The 26,595-nt window shown below is 39.6% G+C and overlaps 1 protein-coding gene across 8 annotated transcripts in view; it reads left to right on the top strand.

Moving 5' to 3' along the window:
* Window positions 1–26,595, top strand: part of PTPRE (protein tyrosine phosphatase receptor type E) — a 108,760-nt gene extending 82,165 nt beyond the window's left edge. For all 8 annotated transcript variants that reach the window (XM_080401524.1, XM_080401522.1, XM_080401523.1 and 5 more), the window contains 15 exons: window positions 964–1,054; window positions 1,573–1,649; window positions 1,773–1,809; window positions 2,655–2,752; window positions 4,243–4,362; window positions 6,175–6,335; window positions 9,323–9,458; window positions 9,878–10,027; window positions 12,380–12,473; window positions 13,310–13,386; window positions 14,353–14,487; window positions 15,308–15,433; window positions 16,783–16,943; window positions 21,808–21,943; window positions 23,455–26,595. In XM_080401524.1, the coding sequence (XP_080257650.1) occupies window positions 964–1,054; window positions 1,573–1,649; window positions 1,773–1,809; window positions 2,655–2,752; window positions 4,243–4,362; window positions 6,175–6,335; window positions 9,323–9,458; window positions 9,878–10,027; window positions 12,380–12,473; window positions 13,310–13,386; window positions 14,353–14,487; window positions 15,308–15,433; window positions 16,783–16,943; window positions 21,808–21,943; window positions 23,455–23,529 (1,674 nt within the window). In that variant the 3' untranslated portion in view covers window positions 23,530–26,595. The remainder of the gene's footprint in view (window positions 1–963; window positions 1,055–1,572; window positions 1,650–1,772; window positions 1,810–2,654; window positions 2,753–4,242; window positions 4,363–6,174; window positions 6,336–9,322; window positions 9,459–9,877; window positions 10,028–12,379; window positions 12,474–13,309; window positions 13,387–14,352; window positions 14,488–15,307; window positions 15,434–16,782; window positions 16,944–21,807; window positions 21,944–23,454) is intronic.

Below are 26,595 nucleotides of genomic sequence, written 5' to 3'. Positions count from 1 at the left end.
GTGCCAACACGGGGCTTTTTAGGAGTTCAATGCAAGAAACGTAAACAAGAACCGAGTTTCATTACACCATTTGCAGTGAGGGGGCAGGTGAAAGCACAGGGCAGGAGCCTCGTGCCATGTCTCTGATGAACGGTGCCTTTTCTGACTCTCCCCTTGCCCTGGGCTCCGCTGCAGCCTGGGCTCGGCGGCTTGGCCCCGGTGGTGGCATCTCAGCAGCTTCTGCTGTGGTGGTGGAGGGGCTCCACCTTGGGCACCTCCTTGTTTTCATCTTCACCCTCTTCCTCTCCGTTTCTTCCTTTCAGTTGATTGCTCTGCAAGGCTGGGTTTTTTTTTTTAAGCCTGACTAAATTTATCCGCAGTCTTAGATCTTGCTGATTACTTGCAGAATTTGACTTGTGCTCATACAGCGACTTTCAACAGGAAAGAATTGCCATTTATTTTTTTCTTCTTCCCTTTCTGCCAGAGTTGAGCCCTCACCTGTGGGTCTCAGCAAGATGTTTGGTATTTAATGTTCTTAGCAGACAGCTATTAACAATCAAACCCTATTTATATTATTTAACCAACTGTTATTGCTAAAAGTGGCTGTTGGAGCCAAGCTTGACGGAGCGGCGCATCCATGCGACTGGGTCACGGCGCGCTGAATCACCACGGCAGATGGCAGCTTAAAGCAGCAGCTCAGAGTGTAACAATTTTCTAAATAACTGAGATCTCTGGTGGAAAAATTACTTATTTTTCCAAAACTGCTGAACTCATTTTCTGTAGTGAAATCTGGCAGGACGTAGTTTCCTGTTACAGAGTAATGAAAGTTATTGGGAAAAAAAAAAAAGAGTAAAATATGTTTAATTCTGTTAGGTCCAAGGCAACATGTATAAATGCAGATTTTCTCTAAGTCATGTACAGTCAAGAGTCAGGGGGTTTCTAACATATTGACTTCTCTATCCTTTTTTTTTTTTTTTCCCCCAGTCGTTAACACCTGGATATGTGCAGGGAACATTTGAAATGGCAAATAAGGAAGAAAACAGGGAGAAAAACAGATACCCTAACATCCTGCCATGTAAGACATTACCTTTTCTTTTCAATCAGACAGTTAACTCTGGTACTGAGCAGGCTTGTAGCAGTGTTCATTTGCTGAAAATACTCAAGTAATAAAATTACTTTGGTCCAAAAGTTCTTTATACGTTGTATGTATGAAACCTGTCTGGTTTATGGCATATCTCTAGTATTGATCTTCTCCTGGTAGGTTTTCATGCAGTGCTTTTCAGGTGCAGCGCTATGAAGCCTTAGTTCTTGTGGGGTAGAGAATTACACTGTCAAGTGGATATTTTAGGATCTCAGGTTAGTTTGGGGCAAGAAAATATGGAGAAGTTTGGGCTTCCATAGTGTAGAGCTACAGTCCTGGTGGCCTCCAGGTGTTGGGAGCAAAGCAAGACGTTTGTGGAGAAAGTTTCTTGGTGAGAACTAGGGACAATATGGGAGAGAGCTGTTTTGGGAAGTGTGTGCTTAGCTTGGCCTCCTGCTTCCTTTTGCAGATTGATTAACATGCAAATGTGTTTGCAATATGTTTTCTTCTAGATGATCATTCCAGAGTGATTTTGACCCAAATCGATGGAGTCCCACCTTCAGACTACATTAATGCATCATATATAGATGTAAGTTGTCAGTTGTCCGCTGTTGGCCAAACTGCAAACTTTGTCTGTGAGTTAAATAAGTATTTTTCTGCTAGCATATGTTGACATTTCATCTTTTAACTGCTATGATATTTATTTCCATAGGGTTATAAAGAGAAGAATAAATTTATAGCAGCACAAGGTAATTTATTTTCATTTCTTCAGTCTGTACATCTTTTGGCTGAACATATTTAATTTTAGACCTGGTTTAAAGGTTATTTTCAGCTGCATATGGTGGCCAAATGTGAGGTGTGATTTAGAGGCTACAGTTGAAATGAAATTAAACTGAGCATGAGGTATAACCCACTGCCTTTAGAGCTGCAGGTGCTGCTCGGAGTGCAGAGGCTCGCCTTCCTCCCCCCACCCTCGCCTTGTTCTCTTGCAAATTGATGTCTACTGATAATACATTCTCTCTGAACAATCCTGATACAGAAATTAGCGTTTTCACATCAATTCTTGTGCTGTATTGAGTCACAAATTTGGGGAGCTTTGTCACCACAGTCCCAGGCACAAAGCAATAGCTGCCCCTGCCCTTCAAAAACACTCCTGCCCTGCCCAGCATGACAAGGAGCTCTCAGGCAGTGGTTCATTGTGGTCACAGGTAATGCTGGACCTTGGTGTCGGGGAGAGCTACAACGTAGAAATCCTAAATGATGCTTCTGCCTCAGTCCACTTAAAGGAGTTTAATAATATTTCAAGAGAGGCGATATCTGCAAGAAATGTAGATTTGAGCACATATGGCTGTGTAAAAAAGTGGTTTGGGATTTTGTTTTGGGGTTTTTTTGTGTTGTTTGGTTTTTTGGTTTTATTTTTGTTTTGTTTGTTTGGTTGTTTTGTTTTTAAAGAAACCTGTGTTATAATCAAAACCTGAGCACTCTGTAGTAAACAGAGGTCTGCATGGGCACCCAGTGCCAGGGGCTGTTTGTTGACACTGTGATTCGCTGGTCTCCATCACCCCTCTTGAGCAGAGCTGTGTTCTGCCTGCAGGACCAAAGCAAGAAACAGTTAATGATTTCTGGAGGATGATATGGGAGCAGAAGTCGGCTGTTATCGTCATGTTAACCAACCTGAAAGAAAGAAAAGAGGTAAAGAGCTTTCAGTTTGCTTTGGGATGTCTCGAGGAGAGCGTGCTCCAAAAGCAGTCCTGACCGCTGTGTCTGGTCAGTCACGTTTTTGACCACTTCCTTCTCCAGTCCCTGTTAGCACATCTGAGTTTCTACTCATAAACGTAGAGGTTTCACTTCCAAAATACAAATTTCTGTAAGCCGATCTTGAGTGAAAAAATTCTGATAGCTGATTTTGTCCTCCATAGCCAAAGGCAAATTCTTGTGCCTGTGTTTTTATCACACTCTTAAGGCTGTGCTTATGGGTGGGTTTGGTTACAAATGAAGATAAAAACTGTATTCATTTCTCTGAGTATTAGGTTTCAAAATTCTTTCTGGCACATGCACAAAACAATTAGAAAACCAAAGCTGCTGCTTTGTGAGAGTGATGTTGTTCCTTCCTGCCCCCCCATTCCTCCTCATGTGTCTCACTCCTCCCATCGTGCGAGACTTTCTACACGTACTGGCTGCATGCTGAGATGCACATTACAAACGCGAAACATTTAGCTTCATTCCTGCTTTGCAGACTTGAGAAGCCAAGTTAAAACATTAAGGAAATGTACCATCAGAAACATAAAAGATACTTTTAAATTATTTTCTTTTCCCCTGGGGGACAGTTTGTCACACTAGGCATTGCTACATTCTTGTTTGAAATATGTATAAAGTCCTCACAGATTTATGCCTGAGAAAAAAACCAACCTGTGTTTCCGTGGTGATTGTGGGAGCAAGGAGAGGGAGTGCTGGCGAGCTGGGCTTGTCTTACCCTCCAAGGGCAACCTCTCCTGCGAATGGGGAAGTACGGGGATAAGCAGCAGTAGCTGGCCTTGGGAAGGAGATGAGGGTGCACTCGTGAGACACGATGTGCCGTATCGCTGTGTGACAGCTGGCCTTCGTACCTGTTTTGTGCCTTTTTTACAATAACGAAAAAGTAATTCAGGCACTGTCAGCTCACCGCGGTTGGGAGGGTGGGCATTCCTTGTCTTCCTGTTCGCGGTGGTGCTTCTGCTTTATTCTGCTGCAGTTATACTATTGCTTGGTGAAGCTCAAACAGCAAAGGCCGTCCATAAGAAGAGCCCATTCCCAATATGAGAGGCCAGAACGGCTACATCTGGATGTTGCTGATGACTCCAAATGAGAACTGCCTCGCACTTCTCACTGACTACACTTAAACGTAGAGTCAAGGCGTCACGGCTCCCACAATTAGGCACCACCTAACAAAAACACCAAAGCAAACCAAAAGCTGTTTAGGTCTGGCTAGGTTAAAAAACAACTTCAAAGCTGTTCTCACCCTCCCTGCATAAATTTAAGCATCGATAGTGCTAACAAAGTGTCAAAGCTGTATTGTGCCAGATGAGAAACTCTGCATGCTCTTATACGTTAACATACACTGTTTTCAAATAACATTGTTATTTGATGGGTGACCAACAATGAAAGCAGGCTCGTTTTATAAAACTCACCGTACCTTTGTACAGGAAAAATGTTATCAGTATTGGCCGGACCAAGGGTGCTGGACTTACGGAAATATCCGCGTGTCCGTGGAGGATTGCATAGTTCTGGTGGACTACACCATCCGCAAGTTCTGCGTTCAGTCAGTAAGTAACAATAATGCTCTAGCTGGGTCTTCATTTCAGTTTTTAAAGCAAATTGTTACAACGTCGAATATTTGCATAAAAAAGTCAGGAAATTAGTTAAACGTATTTGCAAATGGAGAAAGGTGCAGCAGCTCGCCTACGCAGAGGCAAGCTCTGCGGGTCAGCAGGCATAGCATCAGCGGCGGTGTAAGGGATTGCTAGAGGTTCTGCTCAGTTTCTTCTTGCCTGTAGCCCAGGGCCACAGAACGTCATGCCCTGTGACTGTCAGTGAGGGAGCACAGGAGCAGTGTCTTGACCTTTTTTGGGACAAGTTGTTTTGATAAATAAATGAGTGGATTCGGATATGTTTGGGTATTTGGAGTAATCTGTGGATATTAGTCGGCCAACGTCAGCTAGTATTACAGCTTGATTTCTGTTTGATAAATAAATGAGTGGATATGGATGTGTTTGGGCATCTGGTTGGCCAATGTCAGCCAGTGTTACAGCTTGATTTCTGGTGTGTCCTTGGTCGCTGGCATGAGTTAAAGCTTTAGATCACAAGGGAGCTGGTGGGGATGACTTTGCTCTTGTCTACAGTGTGTAGCCTTGTATGGGAGCAAACTGCTGGAGATCTCACCCTCTGAATGAAGGGCTGCTCTGTTGGTAATTTAGATTGGTCATCTAATTTAGATTGAAGACAATATGGGCTGGTGAGAGGTGATGAACCACGTCTAGCTGCGTAGAACTACACAGACAGCTTGGAAGCCTTCAAAATAGGGGTGGATTCATTCCGCATTAATTACAAGTATTGAACCGTAAAGCGAACTCTGCAGATTCAGCATGGAGATCGCTTTGGTGCGACTAGTCATCACTGACAAAAATGCTCAGAGAAACTGCTCAGGAAGCAGAATGGGAAAGAAGGAACGGTGCAGAGACATACGTGCTGGATGAGCCAAAGGGCTGGAAACTTTATGAATGGACCTGGCTGCCTTTCCCTTGTTGATCTCGGCAGAATGCATTTCTCAGGCTTGGTTTATCCCTTGATGGAGGCAAGGCATCTTACAAAACCAGTTGGCTTTCTCCAGGCCTTGACCCTGGCTAACAGGCTGGAAGCTTGGGAGACAGACAGGCTTTCTAACCTGAGAGATAGGCTGTGTGTAGTGCATGCAGGTGAAACGATGCTGAACTCTGCTGTTGTTGCTTCGGTAACATCTTCTCGTTTACTCTTGAAGAGTAGGTCCGATCATGAACCTGTCGGTCGTTGTCCGTTAGAGGCACAGCCCTTCTTTCAATTTTCATACGTGATACGGCAAGAGCTGGCATTTGGCTTCTCATAGCAACGCAGGTCCTGAACGTTTAGACTGGCTGTTCTGAGTTTCACCTGAGGCTGCTAAAAGAAGCGTTGTGAGGATTTTATAAATGAAATAGGCCAGGTTGGATGGGTCTTTGATCAACCTGGTCTAGTGGAAGGTGTCCCTGCTTGTGGCAGGGGGTTGGAACTAGGTGGTCTTTAAGGTCCCTTCCAGCCCAGGCCATTCTATGATTCTGTTATAAAAAGGACTTAAAATTTGATCCATTATTAACATAAATTGCGAGTCTTACTCTTTGCAATCCTATCCTGGGATTATTCCAGTTTTCACTGCAAAGATGCATTTTAAGAATGCATGGTAGCTTTGCTCAGTGCTTGTATTTTACATATACTGTAAATTTCCAATTCTTGTGTTAGGCTCCAAATGTTCCAGGAATTAAAGGCAGAAATAACCCAGCAGTTTATTTAGAAATCTTTGAATGAAAAATGAAATGTCAAACTCTGAGTCTGTGTGTTCCCTGCAGCTTCATGACGGCTGTAAAGCTCCGAGGCTTGTTACACAGCTTCACTTTACCAGCTGGCCTGATTTTGGGGTGCCTTTCACACCTATTGGGATGCTGAAATTCCTGAAGAAAGTCAAAACATTGAATCCTGCCCATGCTGGACCAATTGTGGTTCACTGTAGGTATGTATGTGCTCGTCAAGCCATTCTCTTAGCTTGGCCTGGAGTTACGTGTATAATATTAAAGCTAAATTTTAATCTTCTGTTCATAGGCTACAAAGTTTGTGTGTATATATATTTACTTACTTATTTGTAATTATCTATGTAAAGGGCAATAATATGCTGAGCCTTTTGAGAGCCCAGGGTAAAAGTGATTTCAAAAGATCTGTCTTTGCTGTCACTTTAATACTTGAAACAGAAGTTGTTGGTTTGGGTTATTCTTTTTTTATCTGAGTGATGTCCAGTGTTTGGTATAAATACGTTCTTTGTCAGAAAAACAGACTCGTAATACAAATATGTGACCTTTGCCACTAAATGCTCCTCTGAGAATTCATCCCCCACTTCTCCCACAATAAAATTGCGGTTTGCTATGTAAATTATCCATTAAGTGCCTAGAAAGTTTTGAATAAAGACTTGCATTTAAGAGACTGAAATGCTGCAGTTTCAAAAATGTGCTACATACCAATACAGAACATATTCCCACTCATTCAGTCACACACACATGAACGTCCTTCTATTAAAGGCTTGTGCTAAACTGTTTGAGATCTTATGTTAATGAAACCACAAACAAACTCCAAATCAGTTTTCAGAGAATAATTGCAGTCTCTATAGCAACTGTAAGCTCACAACTGAGTGAGAAGTGTCTTTTCAGGAGCAATTATCGTAGCGAGGTTAGAATAAAAATAAAAGAATAGCAGCTTTGTCTTTCTGGATCTTGTTTTTAAGGAAATGGTTGTAGATTGCTGTACATGTTTCTTTTTCTCTTGCTTCTGTCAGATGTCTAGAAACACTCTCCGAGAGTCCTTGAAGTGTTCACTGTCAAAAAAAGAGCGTGTTTGTCCCAACCAAGCTAGCCTTTTTGTTTCTTCATTTCCATCCAGATCTTGCCTTGCTAGGATTCATCTTCTCTCCCAGGTGGCATATATAAGAGACTTAAAGAAAAGCATTAAATTAAAGAAGAAGATTTTAGTAGTCTCACATAGTCTTACCTTTGAGAAACCCACAATATTTTTATAGCCTTTTGTCATGATGTTCGGTGGAGACTCATACTGGGCTTCAGCTTTATTTTGCACTACCAAGAGATGCTGTACTTAGTTTAATGAGCAAAAGTAGAGACAAAATAAAGGAAAACAGAAAATATCTTAATAAAAATCTGCAGAGGTTTAAATATCATGGTCCAAAGGGACACAGTGACACTGTTATGTGTCAGTGCTAGGGGCTAGTGCCGTACTTCAGCCTGCATTAGAAATCAAGAACGAGAGAGGTGACACTTAATTTCCACTACGGTTCAGGATATGACACTATTGAATTGTTGAAAAAAGGAAAGGGAAACTCATTGATAGTGAGTAACCATCCATTTTTAGTGAGCTTTTATGAGAGTATCACCCAGTCATTCTGACAAAAACTGCTCGATCGGAATCTTTTGGAAGTTGATGAAACACTAATTTAGTATTTGGAAGTAAAGAAGAGCAGATAAAAGGGCAGGGGGTGGGGAGCAGGATTTTCTGCCAATTCTTTTTTTTTCCAGAAGTTTTCAGAAATCTAATTTTTCAGTGAGCAGATTGCTACATTGAGGAATAGCTGAGTAAGGGATACTTTTGAGTAGGTTAAAGATGGATAAAGTCAGGGAACTTCCAAGGCAAATGTCAAGGCTGGTGAAATTACCAGCTGTAGCAGGAACATGCAAGGATTGAAGTAGGTGCTGATCGGAAGCCAGGTAACCTTGGGGCAGGGGCATGGGGCAGCAACAAGGATGTGCAAAAGGGATCAGATCTGTAATGGGAAGGGAACTGACGAAGCTGAGCGTGGGTTGCAGTGGGTAAAAGCTCACAGGACTGAGCTATGAAGGACAAGTGTGAACTGGCGATAAGCGACCCATGCTCAGAGGTGGTTTCCAGGGCACGCAGGAAGAGGAAAATCTCTGGAAGCAGCAAGTCAAGACAGGGGGACTCGAGGTGGACTCATCTGTGGTGGCAGAGGTCAAACGAGACCGAAAGGAAGCGAGAGTTTGATTTGAATGCAAAGGAATTTGGAGGCAGAAGGTTATAGTGGGCTTGTTCACCGTGAAGAAGTTCCGTGAAATTTTGGTGGAGGTCCGTGGTACTCCATGGTTCCGCTAGTCTCCATCGTCCCTCTGGACTGGTGGAACAGGAGGGCTTCGGGGCTTTGGTTTCACGTGGCATTTGCTGTTGGAAGTATGTGCACGTGGGTATGAACTAAGTCATATTAGGCAGGCAAATTTTCTTTTTTCTGGTGTTATTTAAAAACCTAACGTTTCCTTGCTGGAAGTTGATCTGTATCTTTGAGCGTGCTAGGACATAGGGCGTTTTTGTCGTGTTTCAGAAGGTGTTTGTGGATATGACAGCGGTTGCTGTACAAAGTAAGCTAAGAGCAGGTTAGAGGAGAGCGGTGAATGCCTAGCACAGGATGCCATGCCCTTTTCCTCTGACAGGAAGGGCTGAACGTGCTGGAGTAATGTCATTTGTAATGGTCGTGCTCCCTCTCGTGGTGCTCAAGGATGTTAAAAAAAATAATAATTTGGGATAGCCGTGCTGGGAAGCGTAGAACTTGTAGCAAGACCAAGTAACTAGTATCTAAGCAGCATGCAACAGCAACCAAGCAGAAAAGAATGAAAAGGTAAGAAAAAATATTTAAAATTTCATCTCGGACTGAATTATTCTAGCTGGTCAGGCAGCATTTTTTTCCAAAGTTCTTTTCTAATAGAATTCTGAAGTTGTAATTTCCAAGCTGTTAAGAGGTGACTTTTTATGCTAAAGACTTACACACCTTGGGTTTTTTACTGTCATTAAAATAAATCAAATTTTATTTTTCACAGTGATATTTCCATCTAGTATAAACAGTGTAAGCTCTCCCTGTGTCATTGCTGTAGCAATTCCTGCAGACTTGGTAATTCCAGAGAGGTTTTTGTTTGGTTTTGTTTCCTTTTCAAGCGCTGGCGTGGGTCGCACAGGCACATTTATCGTTATAGATGCCATCATAGACATGATGCACACGGAGCAGAAAGTTGATGTTTTTGAGTTTGTTTCAAGAATCCGTAATCAGCGTCCGCAGATGGTTCAGACTGATGTAAGTGGACCTTAATCAGTTGAAATTACAACTTTCAGAGGTCAAAAGAAGAATATGCTTCCGTATTTCCCCTCTGATGTGTATTCCCAGTATGTCCTGTCCTGTTGCATAGCTAGATAATTGGAAAATGAACAAAGCCTGGTAGGAGGGTGGGGCTGGGGAAGAAGATAAAGGCGTGTTAGGGCTGTGAAGACCACCATAAGGCATGTTATCTTTAAGTATCACGTCCAGGTTTCCCCATGCATGTAAAAGGAATTTTAGAGAATGTGACCGATGTGACAGGAAAACTCTGGTTTAGCTTAAAGTATATTTTGATAATTAGTAGCTTGTAGACCAGATTAGGTGGATGAAAGTGCCAGAATTGGCAGTTTCACTTCCTTGTTTTGCAGTATGCTTATTTGCCTCTGTGTTCATTCCAGATGCAATACTCCTTCATTTATCAAGCCTTACTTGAATACTACCTCTACGGTGACACGGAACTAGATGTGTCATCCTTAGAAAAACATCTACAAACATCACAGAATGCAGCGCCAAACCTTGTCAAAATAGGGCTAGAAGAAGAGTTTAAAGTAAGTATGCAAGTCTTTTGCCATAGGATATCTAAGTGTGGAAACATTTAAGCCAGAAAGACACCTCAAAAGCAGGAAAAGTGTAACCTTCGAAGAAAAGGTCCATCAAAATGGAGCAACTTCTTTTATTTTGTGATTGCTGTGAATGGGTCATGTGGAGTCAGTGAGTGGAGCCTTGCTTAACATCCTGTTCTGCAAATGCTCGTTCAAAGCTGCGTTGGTGTATGGACCTTTTCCTATATGCTTTTTGTTTGTTTATAAAAGAAAAATGGAACTATTCTTTCAGTCTTGCACTAGATGCCAGATCAGATAATGCTGGAAGAGGGAGCTGGATTATGTGCACCTAATTTGCATCTCAGCAGGACCGTTAACTTTGTGATGACTGAGGGCAGAGAGAGTTGCAGGGAATGTACACATCTCGTGCTGGGTATCCAGACCTGTGAGGAAAGAAAAAAGAAAAGCATTTCTGTTTAGTGGAGAAACCTCAAATGCAGAAAGCAACCACACTGGCAGTTTGCAATCTTGTTTAAAATAGACTTTATTGTCCTGAGGAAATAGCTAGAACTTTTTTATGACTTTTGCTATGCTAAAGTATTTATTCTATATACAGGTCTAAAGCCTTAAATGACATATAGGAGTTACCCAGAATGCTCTCTTTCCTTTAAAAGATTAATTTAATCAGAGATTGGGAACTGGGAAAAGAAAATGCTACATCACCAGACTTATTTTTGATCAACAAGTCTAAAAATCAAAACTATTGAGCTGCCTGAGGGGAGGAAGCAAGCAAAAACATCAAGTATTCTGCTTTTTCCAGAATTCCTAAGTTTGTTTTGGCTGCCCACTGTGCCAGCAAGGCTGCATTAAAGTGCGAAGAACAACGTTTAGTTCTGCCTTGTATTCTGAAAAGCACTTAGTTGGCCCAGGAGCAATGAGCCCACCCACACCAGAAAAAGAGTAGAGCAATGTTGTAACTGGTATGGGAGTCTCTGACGTAAAATCTATTGAACGCAGTATTACAGAGTAGCTGAAAAGTAATTTCTCAGAGGCTAGGGGTTTATTTTCTAGAATGTATTGCCAGTACTAGAGATTTTACTGGAATTGAGATATGCTCCTGCAGCTCAGTACCTGGCAAATACAGGCCTGAAAATCTGCTTGCCGTTTGAAAATTAAATTAATTTTCATTGAAGTTGAATGTGTATTAAATAGTTTCTGAAATGCAGCTGTCTAACCGTAATTATTTTCTGGTAAGTCCCACCCCAGCAGAAGCAGCCTATTGTTGTTTTGTTATCGTGCCCAAACTCACGGGTGAGTAATCTCTGCTATAAAAAAATTGTTGAGGCAAAAGAGCAGCGTTTGTCTTCCGTGTCCTGGGAATGCTGTCAGCACAAACTGAATAAATAATAAAGGATATTGGTCCCTTCACTCGCAAAATCTTGGAAGTGTGTAGAGCCAAGCTGCAGGACTTGGTGGCCGGCAGTCCATGATGAAGTCGTGCAACCTGGTTGTGCCAGGAACAGGGTGATGTACGGCAGGGAGAGCACAGCCCGGTGGAGAGAGATGCAGGAAGGAAGGAGCGGAGTGTTAATACTCTGAACAGGGTTGCAATAATAGTAATATGAATGAAATTAATATGACTATGAATTCAGTCAATGTTTTGACTGTAAAGGAAGTGAAGGCTGTACAAGAGAATTTTTTTCTAGTACTTGGAAACAACGTGGAAATGCAAAGCCAGTTACTGAGTGCCCGGCTGGCTGGAGTGCCTGTTGGCAAAGCTCCTGGTTGGGGCTGCTGCTGCTGGAGGGAAATGGCAGGCGGTGTGCTGGTCAGTCTGCCTCTGCTGGTGTAAAGGCTGCAAAGAACAAAATGAAATAATTCGCTAAAATGGTCGGCAGACCTTTTCATTAAAAGGTATTTTCAAAAGTGGCTACTTTGTTGAAACTAAATATCTAAATGCCAGATTTAAGAAACTGAGACCTGGTCAAAGGGAATGGGCACTCTGTGCTTCTGAAACAATGCTCACATAGTCCAAAAGTGTCTTAGAAAAAACTCCAAACAACACACAGACCCAAGATGTTAAAATCTGTTATCATTGCACAACCTTTAAACTCGATTGCTATGCCTTGGGAGTACGTTCAGATTCTTAAATATTTATCAGTACGCAAAAATTACATGACTGTTTCTCTTAATTCATTCTTATGGACAGGACAATGAAGTGGCTTTTGTGAGAAGTCAGTCTGGTTTTGACCGTGTTAATAAAGACCCTTGGGAACCCCCTCTGAGTACAGGACGTGGTGGGCGAGAGCCACTTCTGTTCCAATGAACCCTTATCCTCATTTGTGTGTTTTATTACAGAAATTAACAAATGTTCGAATAATGAAAGAAAACATGCGAACTGGCAATCTTCCAGCCAATATGAAGAAAGCTAGAGTCATCCAGATTATCCCATGTAAGAGATCAACTTGTAAAATGTAGAAACAAGTGCTATAAATACCTGGTTTTCCTAAGGTTGTGGTGAGTACGTGCTGGGTCTGTAAGTTGACAACGGTACAGCTGGTATCAGAATCCAGCTGTTGGGAGAACTCCAGAGTAGATGTCCTGCCTGAAGTTGGAAGCTGGAATTCTGCAAATAATTTCTGCATATGTTTTACGTTTTAACTTCTCTGCCTGTAAAATACAAATGCTTTCAAAGCCTGCTGTACTGTCCAGAGAGGTAGGTTTTGGGTTTCCTTCATTTTTAGCTAGAACACATGGTTTTGGGTGTTCCATTAGCCGTCCCCTTGGTTTTGTTGTCCTCTCTGCAGGCACATCTGCTGTGAAGTTTAGAGAACTTCCTGACACGAACAGCACTATCCTCTCCTTCTGAAGTGTCATATCCTTACAAAAGTGTCTGCAAACAATTTAATGAGTTGGGTTTTACTTGTATCAGTGTAAAATCTACTGTGATCAGGTGTTTTTCAGGACTGAATTAAATAATTCAGCCGTTTCACCTTTTAAACCGATGTGTTTTCTGTGTGATTCCTCGCATAGCCTGGAGCAGCACTGTAATGTCTGCACCTGCAAAACAGAGACTCAGACCTTGGTGGCCATAGCCTGTGTGAATGGAAAAAACAAGAGCACAAAAACTAGCATCCTCCTCCACACACTTACTGAATCCTGGATAAGGTCTTTGAGACACACTTTGACGTTAAATGATTTTGTTGGGTTGGTTCTTTCACAAATTTAACAGTCAAGCAGTCAACATACAGTTAGTAAAAGTAAGACTATACTTTTTCTTTTCCCCAGATGATTTTAATAGAGTGATTCTGTCGATGAAAAGAGGGCAAGAGTATACAGACTACATCAATGCTTCCTTCATAGATGTACGTATAAAAATATTTTCATGTATTTAAACTGCAAGTCAGGTATTTTGCTGTTGCTGAGAAGTGTTTTTAAAGAAACAAAATCAACTTGGCTTATGAAGAACATTAGCTTTTTTGTTTGGGTTTGACTTACGAGAGTTTCCAAATACATTTCTTATTTGGTGTTTTCAATTTCAGTTTAACCGGTTGTGTAATTTAAGCATTTTTGTGGTTATTAGATTTATAAACTAAGGCTTTGATTAAATTCTAGCAATCAGGCAGTGAAACAAATTAGCTGTACAACTGACATCCAGCAGCCGCATTATGTGCAATCAGGTTAACAGTTGTAAATATGTGCTTTTCCGAGGAAAGGAAAAAGAAAAGTCCACGTTTAGCTCAGGGAAAGGCTATCACAGTGTTTGGGAGCCAGGGTTTACCTGGGCAGACCTGCCCTAATCCCTGACTTTCTTCCTGGCTTCCTGTTGGAACCTGGGCAACACCTTCCGCTGTGTCTTGTTATTTAAATATGAGAATTAATTATATCCTTAAGCAGTGAAACCCCATTAGTGATTGAGGATTGTGGATACTACAGCTGTGAAGATCGCATCAGTATGTAGGTAGAAGTGTAGCCCAAAAATTGAGTTCAGTGTTAATTCTGTGCTACAGCTAATAGCTGCAGTTTGTTATAATCTTGTTGCGAAATCTTTTCAGTTACTGCAGAATTCCATCCCTTCAACCGTGACTGTAAAAATCATAAAATACAACTCGGGATTGTGAATTTGGTTTGGGTTTTTTTTCCCCTGCATTTCTGGCAACGAGCAAGAACCGGGTGGGCTCAGTGTCACCAGATTTGCAGTAACTGTCATGTTGTCGAGCAGCGTGGCTCCTGGGAAGCATCGGTTGTAGTGGTCATCTTCTCTCTGAGCATCAGCTCCGTCCCTCTTCACTGGTACCCGTGTGTCACGACACAAGCGTCTTTCTCCGCAGGGCTATCGCCAGAAGGATTACTTCATTGCCACCCAGGGACCGCTTCCACACACGGTGGAGGATTTCTGGCGGATGGTGTGGGAGTGGAAGTGCCACACCATCGTTATGCTCACAGAAGTTCAGGAGAGGGAGCAGGTATGCGTCCTGCAGCTGCCAGCTCCAGAGCAAAGCAGTTGCTGTGAACAGCTGTAAAATACGAGCATTGATATTAGATGAACTATTTGTTGCCTACAAATTCTAGCGATACGAGATTTTTTTTTTTTTTTTTTTTTTTTTTTTTTGCCTCTCCTAAAATTCCTAAAATGGGCAAATGCTTCACTATTTGGTGTGGGCCAATGTTGCTGCTTTTGCTTGAATTGTCAGAAAACCCACCAAAGCTTCAGAAAACTATGATTTGTGAAAGGTCCCAGTTCACATTAAACACACACAATTTATGGGGGGGCCTGACATGGAACAGCAGTTTGGGATTTGGGAACAGCTGGACAAAGTTTTTGTGAGAAATTCTCTCCTGGCTCTGCCAGCACAAGCTCCAGTGGCTTATTCCGAATCTCTCCTAATACATCATTAGTTAATGGGGTCCTGTGTACCTCTGTGTGCTGCAGGTTGAAGATTCAGGGTTCAGCGCTGCAACAGGGTGTTTTACTGCTGTGAAATGTTTTTCACTGTTGGTTTTGGGAGGCTTTTTTAACAACATCGCATTGCTTCCTGGAGTCGCCTTTTTTATTCTAATCTGTTTTAAAGCTGTACTTTCCATATGATTCCTAAATCCTTTTCATTTTAATGGTCTACATTTCAGAAATATTTTATTACTGTATTCTTGGTTATTAGCCTTTTCATTACAAACTGTTCAGAACACATTATGTTGTACATCACCTCCTATATCAGAGATTCATGACAACGTAGATAACTGGAAAAAAATTCAAGGAACATCTACAATTCTCTCTCAATTTTCCAGGAAAAATGCTGCCAGTACTGGCCATCAGAGGGCTCTGTAACTCACGGAGGAATAACCGTAGAAATAAAGAATGACAGTCTGATAGATGCCATAAGTATAAGGGACTTCGTAGTTACGTACAATCAGGTAATGGGTTTTTTTTGCACTTGAAGGTATTTACCAATAGGATTATGTAACTCCAATTCTGGGATTTCTGTCTAAAAATATATGTGGTTAATCAACATCCGACACTGTACCAGTCCAGAGGAAGCTTGTATGAAACATTTTTGCTTAAGAGAAAGATTACTTGCATTTGAGAATGTCATTCATGTAGCTACTTAATGCACCACATACAATTTAAGTACATGTAAAGCAAAAGGACTTTAAAGTACTCTTATTTCCTTACGAAGGAGGGCGGTGGATTAGGCGTGGGTACACACTGTCCTTTGTTAAAGCACAGAGTCCTTGTCAATACGTGTCACATTGGGAAGTATTTTTGGAAAGTATTTAAAACTCAAGTAACAGCATTTTAGATAATATCCCAGCAGCAATGTGTTTGCACTACAGTCCTGCATTGTTAGAAATGTCTTCTGCTGCAGATGTAAGAAATTTGGGGAACTTTAGTATTGTGCCTGAGTTCAGCTAGAGTACGTCAGTGACACTTGAAGTAATATTATGTTGAAAGTTCTCCTGAAGAGTTGGGAGGAAGAGGGACTGACCAAGCCTTTTTCTTCATAATGGTGACATCTTCCAGGATTCCAGTACAAAAAAGTCCTGATACTTCCCACCAAATTCATACATCAGATGTCCCATGTGGTGGACATCTTGAAAGCACCTAGCATCAGCAGAGACGTCATGTTTTCAGCTGGCTGTGACCTGCAAGATTTGATGATATATAGTAAAATTGCCAGACTATTAACGTTGCATCCATACGACGTTATAATGCCATCATGGGAAGTAGTAAACAAAAATTTCAGGGTAGTTAAAAGAGCCTTTGTGCATCCAAACCTGTCTAGAGCTAACTACATAAGCATGGTATATTAATACCTATTTGAACTTTTAGCATTTTTTTAAATCAGCAAGCATAAAGGCAAAGCAAATAATTGTTAAGTTTCCAAGTAGCAGGTAGTGTACAACGAAGAGTGCATTTCATGAACTGGGTTGTTTCAGTGCCACTTCGGATTTGGCCTGTGCATGATGAAAGCTCTCAAACATTGGTACTCAGGATGAATAAACTTTAAGTGTCTCCTTAGTACTACCCAGATGAAACAGCTGTGCAAATCAAAAGGAAAATTATAGGGGTAAATTATCAGCTTAGTAGATGGGGAATTTAGAAACAGAACTATCAGGTTTGCATCACCAATATATTACGGAGCAGGTTGCAAATAGCCCCCTCTACGATAGCAGTGCAATATTTATGCTACAAATGTTTCAGGTAAGTATGTTTTCCATTTTGGAGTAACAACTGGATAAATCTGGTGTTCTCCTGTGCGCAGGGTAACCAGGAGAAGCAAAGCAGGCTCGTTCGGCAGTTCCATTTTCACGGGTGGCCAGAAATCGGGATTCCTGCAGAAGGAAAAGGGATGATTGACCTGATTGCGGCTGTCCAAAAGCAGCAGCAGCAAACAGGCAATCACCCGATTACTGTGCACTGCAGGTAAGAGTTGCCTCTTCCCACTGTTAGCTAAGGAGCTGGCTTGCTTTTTATCCAGGCTGGTTGTTTTTACAGCAGTTTTTCTTCATGAGGGAGTAAACGGTGTCCTTTTAAAAAAATAGTAATTAAGAAATGCAAGAAAAAGATAGGAAAAAAAATAGTATTACATAAAGGAATTCTTACTCGTCTTTTGCTAAATTAGCAAAATGGATACTTCAATGGCTGTGCGTAAATCAATGCATTACTAACTTGGAGTGTTGCACTCTTGCACCCGAGTTTTGCTAAATGCTCTGATTAGGAAAGTAAAGCTGTAGGTTTATTATAGGGATGTGCAATACACCCCACCAATACAGTGCTTGAATGTTTGATCAAAATCAAAATGATGTTGCTTTTTACAAGCTATCAGGAAAATAAAATATATCCCTAATCTAAACTGAAGGCAAAACATAGTCCTGTTGAAAGCATGGAGAAAACAGTATTTACATTGATGATAAGAGGTAGCTTGTATGACTTGATACATGTCAAGAGTATGACTTGATACGTGATAGCTAGAAAATATTCTCCTGTGCGAGGTTTACACTTTGTGGTTTTTTGGTTGGTTTTGGTTCTTTTTTCTGAATTTTAAATTTTTATTGCAGCATCTTTTTTTGTCTCCTTTATCTTTTTTTCATCTCCTTTTTTTTTTTTTTTAAAGGTGTACATTGGGCTTTTCCTCTGTTTTTTCAAATTATATTTTTCAGAGGGTAGGATTTTTAATCAGTCTTTTGAATTTGTCTTTTTCTGTACTACATCTACTGGTTTAAAAAAAAAAATTAAAAGCAGTAGTAAAACTAGTATTCTGCCTTTTCTTAATTCAGAAATCATATGTTGCTTTTAAAATATTTTCAATGTGATAACTGAATAAAGCTTTTTCTGTTTTGTGGTCAGTATGAAATCCAGCTCACAGTACACAGGGATGGGGTCAGTAGGGTTTCAGAGCCCCCAGAAGAGAAGTTCCTATGCTTTGTTTTGTTATTTTTTTTAAGAAGGTATTAACTGAAGCAGTGACTCTTTGACATGAACCCGTTTTCTGCCATGAGCTGCTTGGAGCTGCTCTGGGAGATGCACTGACTGACTCCAGCTGCTCTTACCCAGCGTGAGGGTTCTCCAAGGCCACATCCCTCCGTACCATGTTCGTGTAAGACCTCGTGCAGTAGAGTCTCTCTTGCGGCTGAAGCTTGCAGGCTCAACCACAACATAAAAAGCAATCATTGTTTTGTCTCTGATTGCCTGGAAAATAGATTATTTAATTCATTCTAATTAGTGGCCTTCTAAATCTTTTCCACTTGGGCATGTTGTACAAGATAAACAGGTTTTGCTGGACCATTGGTCATCTTCCACCAATATGTGAAGTTCCTGGCATATTTATACCTAAAAACATCTGTTACATGAATTGTGATATTTTCTCTACGTGTCTGTGATCCCACTACTGAGAAACGCCTGGCACCTACTCTGTGATAGAAGCCCCTTATGACTACTCACGGATAAGCTTCTCCATTTTGTCAGTGAGCTAGACCATACCATGCTGCTTCTGGATTTTGCCTGCATTTCTGAGAATACCCATTGGATTTTGAATGAGTTATTGATTGTTTTTTCTTCAGAAAAAAACCCCAACCAACCCTGTATTGATTTATGTGACACCCAAATCATTCTTGTAGCATTATCTATAGGGAAGTAGGCTCACTGACCATTTGGAAGTATTTTGGTAGAAGAACCTGTCTGCTTGTTACTAGAGTTAGGAATAGGCATATCACAGCTGCTCTCCACAGTGTACACCAACTTTTAGTTTGCTCGGATCTGAGCTTCAGAGGCGCTGTCTGTCTGGTTTGTGTTTGGCTGTCTGCAGCGTCACCTGAGTCTTCATGCACTGTTGAAGGGAATTGATCCTGGGAGCTTGAGCCAGGACTTGGAGTTGTTGCTGGTTTGGGAGATGATCTTGTACCGACCCCTATCCATTGCTAAAACTTTCTCCTCCTTGCTTTGGAAGTGTTTTGCTTTCTGCTGTTTTCATATTTACCCTAGGGGCCTGCAGGTTCCCCCACCCCATGGTGGCTGCACTCGACGGTGATGATGACATTTTGTTTTCAATTCTGCCAATCAACAGATTTTAACAGCTCCTTCTTTTGAAACGCTAGGGAGTTCACATTCTGAATGATACTTAAAAGTCAGTAAAATATCAAGGAATTCTAGCTAGTAAAATAAGAGATAAAAACTCACCTGTTTGATGTGCACAGATCAGATACTTAAGAACTATCCAGAGTATATTTTGCTTCTACTTTTTCAAGCTTTTAGTCCTGTAGCCTCTCTGAAGCCTTTGCTTAATCATTTGGCATGCATTTTTCCTAGATTTTTTTTTTAAATCTACTGCAATCATTTTAAAATGGATTAAACAAGAAAATAAAACCCAAACCACACAATGTATTCTAGGGTTTTTAATGCTGAGAATTCTCTCCTGACCCTACTTGGACAGCCTGTACATCACAGCTTTCGAGTTACTTGAACTTCTCCGTGAAATCATACTTGAGTCTTCAAATATAAATGAATGTAACTTTATGAATAAGTAAACACATTTTAATTCTAAGACTGTGTTTACATGAACTTGTGAAAAGTTCTGTTCATTTTTTCCAGCTATGAACAGTTGAAGGAGCTGCTAAAAAAGATAAATCTTAAGTAGAACCAAGACAGAACCCTAAACAGTTTGGAATGGTTTTGCTAGCCGAGTTGCCAACAGGATTGAAAGCCATTCTCTTCCCGTGAGTGTCTGCAGCTGTCTGCTGTTTAGTTCACGGCTGCCTACACTGTTTCTCTCTTCCCCATCTCCTCCTTTCAGCGCTCTAATGAACGATGCGAGGCTGCTGTGTTGTTTAGACATCCCTTCCTTCTGTCTCTTGCCCAGTCTTTGCTCATTCTGCTTGTCCCTTGCTTTTGGACTTTCTGTCTCAAGAAATGAAGTTTGAGTCAAATTTAGAAGTTACCTTTCTTTTTTTTTTTTTTTTGTTTCAAGGGAATTGCAGAAAGAGAAGCAAGTATGCAAAAAGGTGCACTGCATTCCTGTGAGACAATACATATTTTCTCCCACATTTCAAATGCAGTTTAGTTTTCTGTACACCCATACTAAAAATTCTTAAATTCATTTTAAAAGCCCAACATGTTTTTTTTTTAAAAAAAAAAAAAAGCCGGGCTGTATGGGCTTTAAGGATTTGCTAAAAGCATGTTTTTGGAAGAAAAGGAGAGTGACCCCTAGCAGAAGGAGTATTAAAAATGGAGTGCAAAGCAATGCATAGCCACCTCTTCTAGGCATAAATGAATAAGCAGCACGTGTGATGACGTGTGTTTACTTTATGTTCCTGTCCTTATCTTTGGATAGTTGTAGACCTATTCTGAAATGCATCACTTACTGGTTACACAGATGGCTACTGGCGATTAGCTAATTACAAATAAATCTGAACCCTTTTAGATTTTGTATTTGTTCTTAATCTGATACAAGTAATTGTCTAAAGGGAATAACACATCTAATACATTATACCTGATCATTTTTCTTCCAAGACTTTTAATGTATCCAGCTGAGGATACACACATTTGCACTTAATCTTTTCATAAGGCTTATGCTTATCAGATTTTTTTGGTATTTGATAGAAATAAGGTAGAAGCAATGACATGTGATTACACTCCACCCATTTATGGTTAAAACACATGAAAATTTTAAATGTAATAAATGTTGTGTTGATCCTTATTCAGGAATCCAGTGAACCTTCTATTCCATCTTACCACTGATTGTCGCTTTCCCAATCCCATCCTGGTTTTAGTAACTATTCCCTCTCAAAGCTGTTGGCCTTCCAGTGCACAGCCACTGTTTTGTTGGTGTCAAATCATCCCTAATTAGTGTGATTAGGAGAGAGAAAGAAATCTTTTTAATGCTATTTTCCTCTAGAGTTAGGCATAATACATCAGGTAATGATTACTGAATTATATTTGGGTGCCACAGAATTGTGATCTGAAAGATATATAAGGATATAAAAGGACAAAAATACCCTCGGTCAAACATACTGAAACAGAAGAAACTGCAGTTACTGTGGTGTACATGAGGTTGCTTATTGTAGTCAAGACAGAGGCAGAACAGGTGATTTTTAGTTTCTTTTATGTACTATAGCCGCATATGTAACCTTGCTTTAGTTTGTCCTTGTATTAATACATCTGTTTAAGAAATGGCTTAAATCCTAACATTCATTAAAATAATAAGAGTTGGATAGGACACTTTCCATCAAATTGCTTTGGAGTAAGAATAATAAAGATAATAATGCTTTCATGTCTGTCTGCCATGCAGAAGTATAAATTGCAACCTAACAGAAAAATGTGGGTTTGATCACACAGTGCTTCCTTGCATTATAACCAAGTTTTTCACCTGAAAGTCTAAAGGTCATGTTCTCCCCCATCAAGAATAAAACCATAAACAGAGCATGGGAGCCCTGAAAATTGTCTTTGTTGAAGATGAATGCGGATTTCAGTAAGCAGCTTTGCCAGCTCACTGTTTGAGTCTCAGACTTTGACTAAGGGTGTCCGTGTGCTGCCACAGCCAGCTCGGGATCTCCCACCTTCGTACAGAAGCTGTCAGTAACGAGCCTTTATGGGTTCCGGCCTGGCTCAGAGTTAATTTCCATTAATTCTCTCTCCCTCTTAGCATAGCTGTGGTGACAAAATAAGCACACAAAAAAAATGAGTAGAAGTTGGCTAATAGTAATGTTTAGCTCTTCTACATCACTTTTTTTTTTTTTTTTTTTTTTTACATTTTTATATTACTGTATGTCAAGTAAATGTGTTTATGTTGCAGTGCTGGCGCTGGAAGAACAGGTACATTCATAGCACTCAGCAATATTCTGGAACGAGTGAAGGCTGAAGGGCTCTTAGATGTATTTCAAGCTGTGAAGAGCTTAAGACTGCAAAGGCCACATATGGTGCAAACACTGGTATGATATTTAGCAATCCAGATCTTTGTCAAAGGATGTATGTTTGTAAATATTCTTGTGGGAGGAGAACAAAGGATTTTCTTGCAGGTTGATATAAATAATGTATGATGGCTGTGTATGTACAAGGTATTATCAGAAATCTGTATTTTTACAGATTTTTTTTTTATAGCATTTCTAAAAATGTAATTTGGCTCAACATTCTGTGTCTTGCAGCAGCTGGAGACAGTCAAACCAAAATCTTTTGAGTGTTGCAGGTGACAAAACATATGAAGTAAATGCCTTTTAACCCTATGTATCAGTTGTTCCTCCTTACCTTTAAAATGTGTGAGCTTACATTGGCTTGAGGTTGGTCACTTAAAGGGAGAAGTATCTTTGACTTCTTCACAGTAATCTACAAGTACTATGTGAAGTTGTGTCCAGACACTTTTCCCTATTGAATAAACATCTAAAAGTTGGGAGGGGGGGGTTTAGGCTTATATTTTTGGAAAATATATAAAAATGCCGGTATTTTGTATTTTGATAGCAGCTTTCAATCAGTAATTTGAAACTGCTTTAGAAACAATAATCTCAAAACACCTTTTTCAGGTAGATGTGTTCTCCATATTACAGGTAGGAAGAAAGGGGCTAAAGAAGTAGAATTGGATTATCTGTAGTCATGCTGAGACAGGGATGAAATATTTCTTTTGGGGTTCTGGCTCCGTGATTTAATAATGTTAGTCGAGGGTGCAATTGCCCCAGACATTCCCAGCTGAGCCTGCAGAAAGGTTTCTGCTAAACTCTGCTTTCCAGCATGAGTGAATTCAGATGCCAGTTCTGTTTATTATCAGTGCTGTTCCAGGTTTTGTAATCCAGCAAATCATGTTGAAGGCATATCAGTATGCCAGGAAGATCAGGATGCATCCCGTCTTTAGGATGCAGAGGACTGGCCCGGCAGGCTAACATATAGGCAGTGGCTAAATAGACAGCCTTTGCAAGGGGAACTCTGTTTCAGAAAAATAAACGTAGGGCTTTTTTAATGATCTATGCATTTCATGTTAATTTGTCAGAAGTTATATTGTCGCTTGGTTTCTGCTGTAAAGCTCAGAAGATGAAGCCCAAAGTTGAAGAGCCAGGCTTCCTGGGGAATGCACAGGAGGAGTGACCCGCTTTAGTGTGAGCCGGGCAGCAGCCAGGCACAGTGAGCTGCTTCATTTAAATGAGAAGACAGGTCTAATAATTGGTTCAGTTTAAGAACTATCACCTAGAAAGATTAAAGAAATCATTTTAACTGAAAAGCAGCAGTCCGCCTGTATCGGACAAAAGAGCGAGGTACCATTGCTTTTTTTTTAAAAAAAAAATAAATACGTAAGTAGAAATCAGAACAGAACGGTCCTCAGCTACTGGTCCAAGTAACGGTCCAAGGTAGAACATGTTACGTTTATCACTAGGATTTGCATAAGTATGATATTTTTTTCCAGTGTTAATTGTATGATGCAACCAAAGCACTTTTTTTTTTTATTATTGTTTTTCAGGAACAGTATGAATTCTGCTACAGAGTGGTACAAGATTTCATTGACATATTTTCTGATTATGCTAATTTCAAATGAAAATTCCTGCCTTATTTTTTAATTTGTCTGTATAAATAGTTGTATATTCTGTTAATTTATTCCGTGTCATTTTGATTGACTGTACTGTAAATATGACCTTGTGTTTGCTCTAAAAGTTGTATTTGCTGTATAAAGTTATTTCTTAAATATAAATACCTTCTAAGCAAAGTATAATGTTCATATACAGTATATCACTATAAAATGGTATAGAAATCTTTATTCTAAATAACATTAAATTAATTCTTGAGGGGTTATTTCTTTGAATTTTTCCACTTATAAATACTTGTCGATAACGTTATCTCCCAGTTCTTGAACCTTTACACAGGTGATTTACATTTCATACTAAAAAAGTGAATTGTGGTACATATGTTTAAACATGTTTTGACCATAAACCTTTCTTTGTGATTAAAATGGATGTTTATTTGGGGACGCATTCTGATAACCTGCTTATGCTAGTAATTTGTTTCACAAAGGGTCTCATTGGAGGCAAACAGACTGTTCTAGTGAAGTGCTATTAATGATAAAGGTATCAGAATATGGCCTTTCATCTGTAATACTGTACAGTCCAACTGAAAAAATAGAACTGCTCTTAAAGTCTGTTTTTAAGAACCTCCAGGTTGATGGCAGTTCTATTTTGAGTCTTACTGTCAATAAGATTATCATCAGTAAAAATAGAGATTTAAATTTTTTATTTAATAGAACTTTCAAAGTCCATTTATTTTGTTTTCCTAAATATTACACCAGCTTAGATCAATTTAGAAAGACAATAATGTGAGTTTACCACTATTTTGAGAATATTTTGCATATCAGAAGAGTATATTTTGCAGCACCTGAACTTGTCTACTTGAAGAGGCTTTATAGCCATTGTCAGAAATGGATTTAAAGCTTCTCTACATAAAACTGCATAATTTCCCACTTCTTTAAGGAAAATCAAGAGATGAACTCTTATTCTTTGATTTGACTTAATAGAATAATTAACAGTGGTTGCTAAAATCGTGAAAAAACATTTTACTAACAGTGTAATGCTAGCAACTTCAAGCATTGTAGCAAAAAGCTCCTCTACATTCTTACCCTCACATATATATTATCAAAAAAGGAATACTTCCTTTATCTAGAAGGGGTATATGATCGTGTATATAGATATATTTTTAATGAAAGTACTACTGATAATATAATTGGTGAAATAAAGTTTAAAAGTCTTATCGTAGCCCTGCCCACGGTATGCTTGTGGGTTGTAGGTTAGAAATTCCAAAAATCACAGGGCATCCGAATGTTGAATAATTAAAAAGTATATGTTTTTACTCTTTAAAATGCATATATGAATTAATGAGCACAAAATATGCTAATATGTACTTTACATAACTAATATGCAATAGTTCTGTCTTGTCCAGTTGGTTGGTTTTTTTGCAATGCAAACATAGAAGCCTTATTTAAAATAAGCAGCTTACATCGATCATTTCACTATTGTTCTTGCACTTTTTTATCGCATGACCATTTTTCATTTCTGATAACAAATAGCATTACACTTTGTAACAATGCAAGGAAATAGGAAGGTGTTCACACCTCTCATTTTGTACTGGATGGAAAAGGTGTGGTTCAGAAATTTCTAAGCACGCTGTTCTGAACACTGCCATTTACTGCTTCTTGTCTTCCCGTCAATGCATTTCTGTATTTATTTGTACAGTAAATTATGCACTTAAAAAAGATTGTTTAAAGACTAAACCTTTGTTGTGAGTTGCTATGAGAAGATGCACTCAAGCCAAGAAAGTGTTGAGTAACAAAACTGAATGCTAAGTAAGTTTACATTACTACTGCATGCCGAAATTTTACCTAATTTTAAAAAGCCATCAAATAAATTCAGTATGGAAACCAATACAGTGGGGTTTTCAGTATGATCATTGGTAGCACAGGGAGACTCAGAGAGGTTAAATGATGATAGAAAGTAATGCAAAGGAATTTCCACCGTTTTCCAAAGAAGTGTATTTTCTGGTCGCATTAGATTCCAATGTCAGGATCTTTCCGAACATTTAGTTTAAATTTGAAAAATAATTTGTCTGTTTGGGTCCTTTAATAAAAGTTTGGATTAAGAGTTGCTGCATCAAGCAAACTTCATGACGCAGCAGCAATGTGGCGCGCTGTTAGCGGGGACCTGTGCCTCCCCACCCCTGCAGGGGTTTACTGCAGCGGGGCACAGGCAGCTCTGTCCTTACAGCAAGTAGTAGGATGGAGTTAAGCTGAAACATCAAATACTCAGTGGGTACTCAGATTTGAGTTGCTAACTCTATTAAGATATCTAGGAGGAAACAAATACCTAGAATATATTTCAGAAGTCACAAATGTAGCTACTCAATGACTTTGTTTAATTTGAAAAGCTTGCTTTCCAGTTCTTGTCTTTAGTCAATAGACTGCTTATCACAGCAGCCTAGTAACTGGGGAGCTGTATTTCGATATAATATATATGACCTTTCTTTTAAATTTTCCTCTGTTGCATGGAATTACTTTAAAATGCCAAATAGTTGATTAGAAATTGTACATTCTGATCTGTTTGTGGTTTTGGTCACTATGTGACTTGACTGTCTGTTTTCATGTGTTAAGATAGGTTCCAGTTCACCTAAGCATTTGAGCGTTCGCTTTATGACATCTCTATTCCACAAAACATTTAAGTACCATAGGTTCTTTGTTCCTGAAGCAATCCCTTAAGTGCTTTGCTGAATTGGGCCTTAACGAAGAATGCATACTGTAATTACCAGTGTTTTTTAGGGTATTTTTACGTATCAGTTTTTTAAACTTTTAAAATGAGCCTGATCACCCGTGTATTTTGAAATGTTTTCCTTTCCCTAGTACCATTTTTAATGTAAAGTTATGGAAACTTTTCTGTATAACCACATTGTATTTAATTTGTCAAATCTTTATAATATATGTATGTATTATACAGTTTCAGCTATTATTATTTTCTTTTATTACATTTATAATTTGATCTTGCTGTGTTTTTAATGCCAGTGAATGTTGCTGAATTATTTGTATATGCAAATTGCAAGATCTAATACATTCTGATGCAAGAACAAA

This window comes from Falco punctatus, assembly GCF_963210335.1.
Source record: "Falco punctatus genome assembly, chromosome: 9".
NCBI classification, from domain to species: Eukaryota; Metazoa; Chordata; class Aves; order Falconiformes; family Falconidae; genus Falco; species Falco punctatus.
Note: the sequence above shows the minus strand (reverse complement) of the source record. Positions and strands in the feature narration are given on the sequence as shown.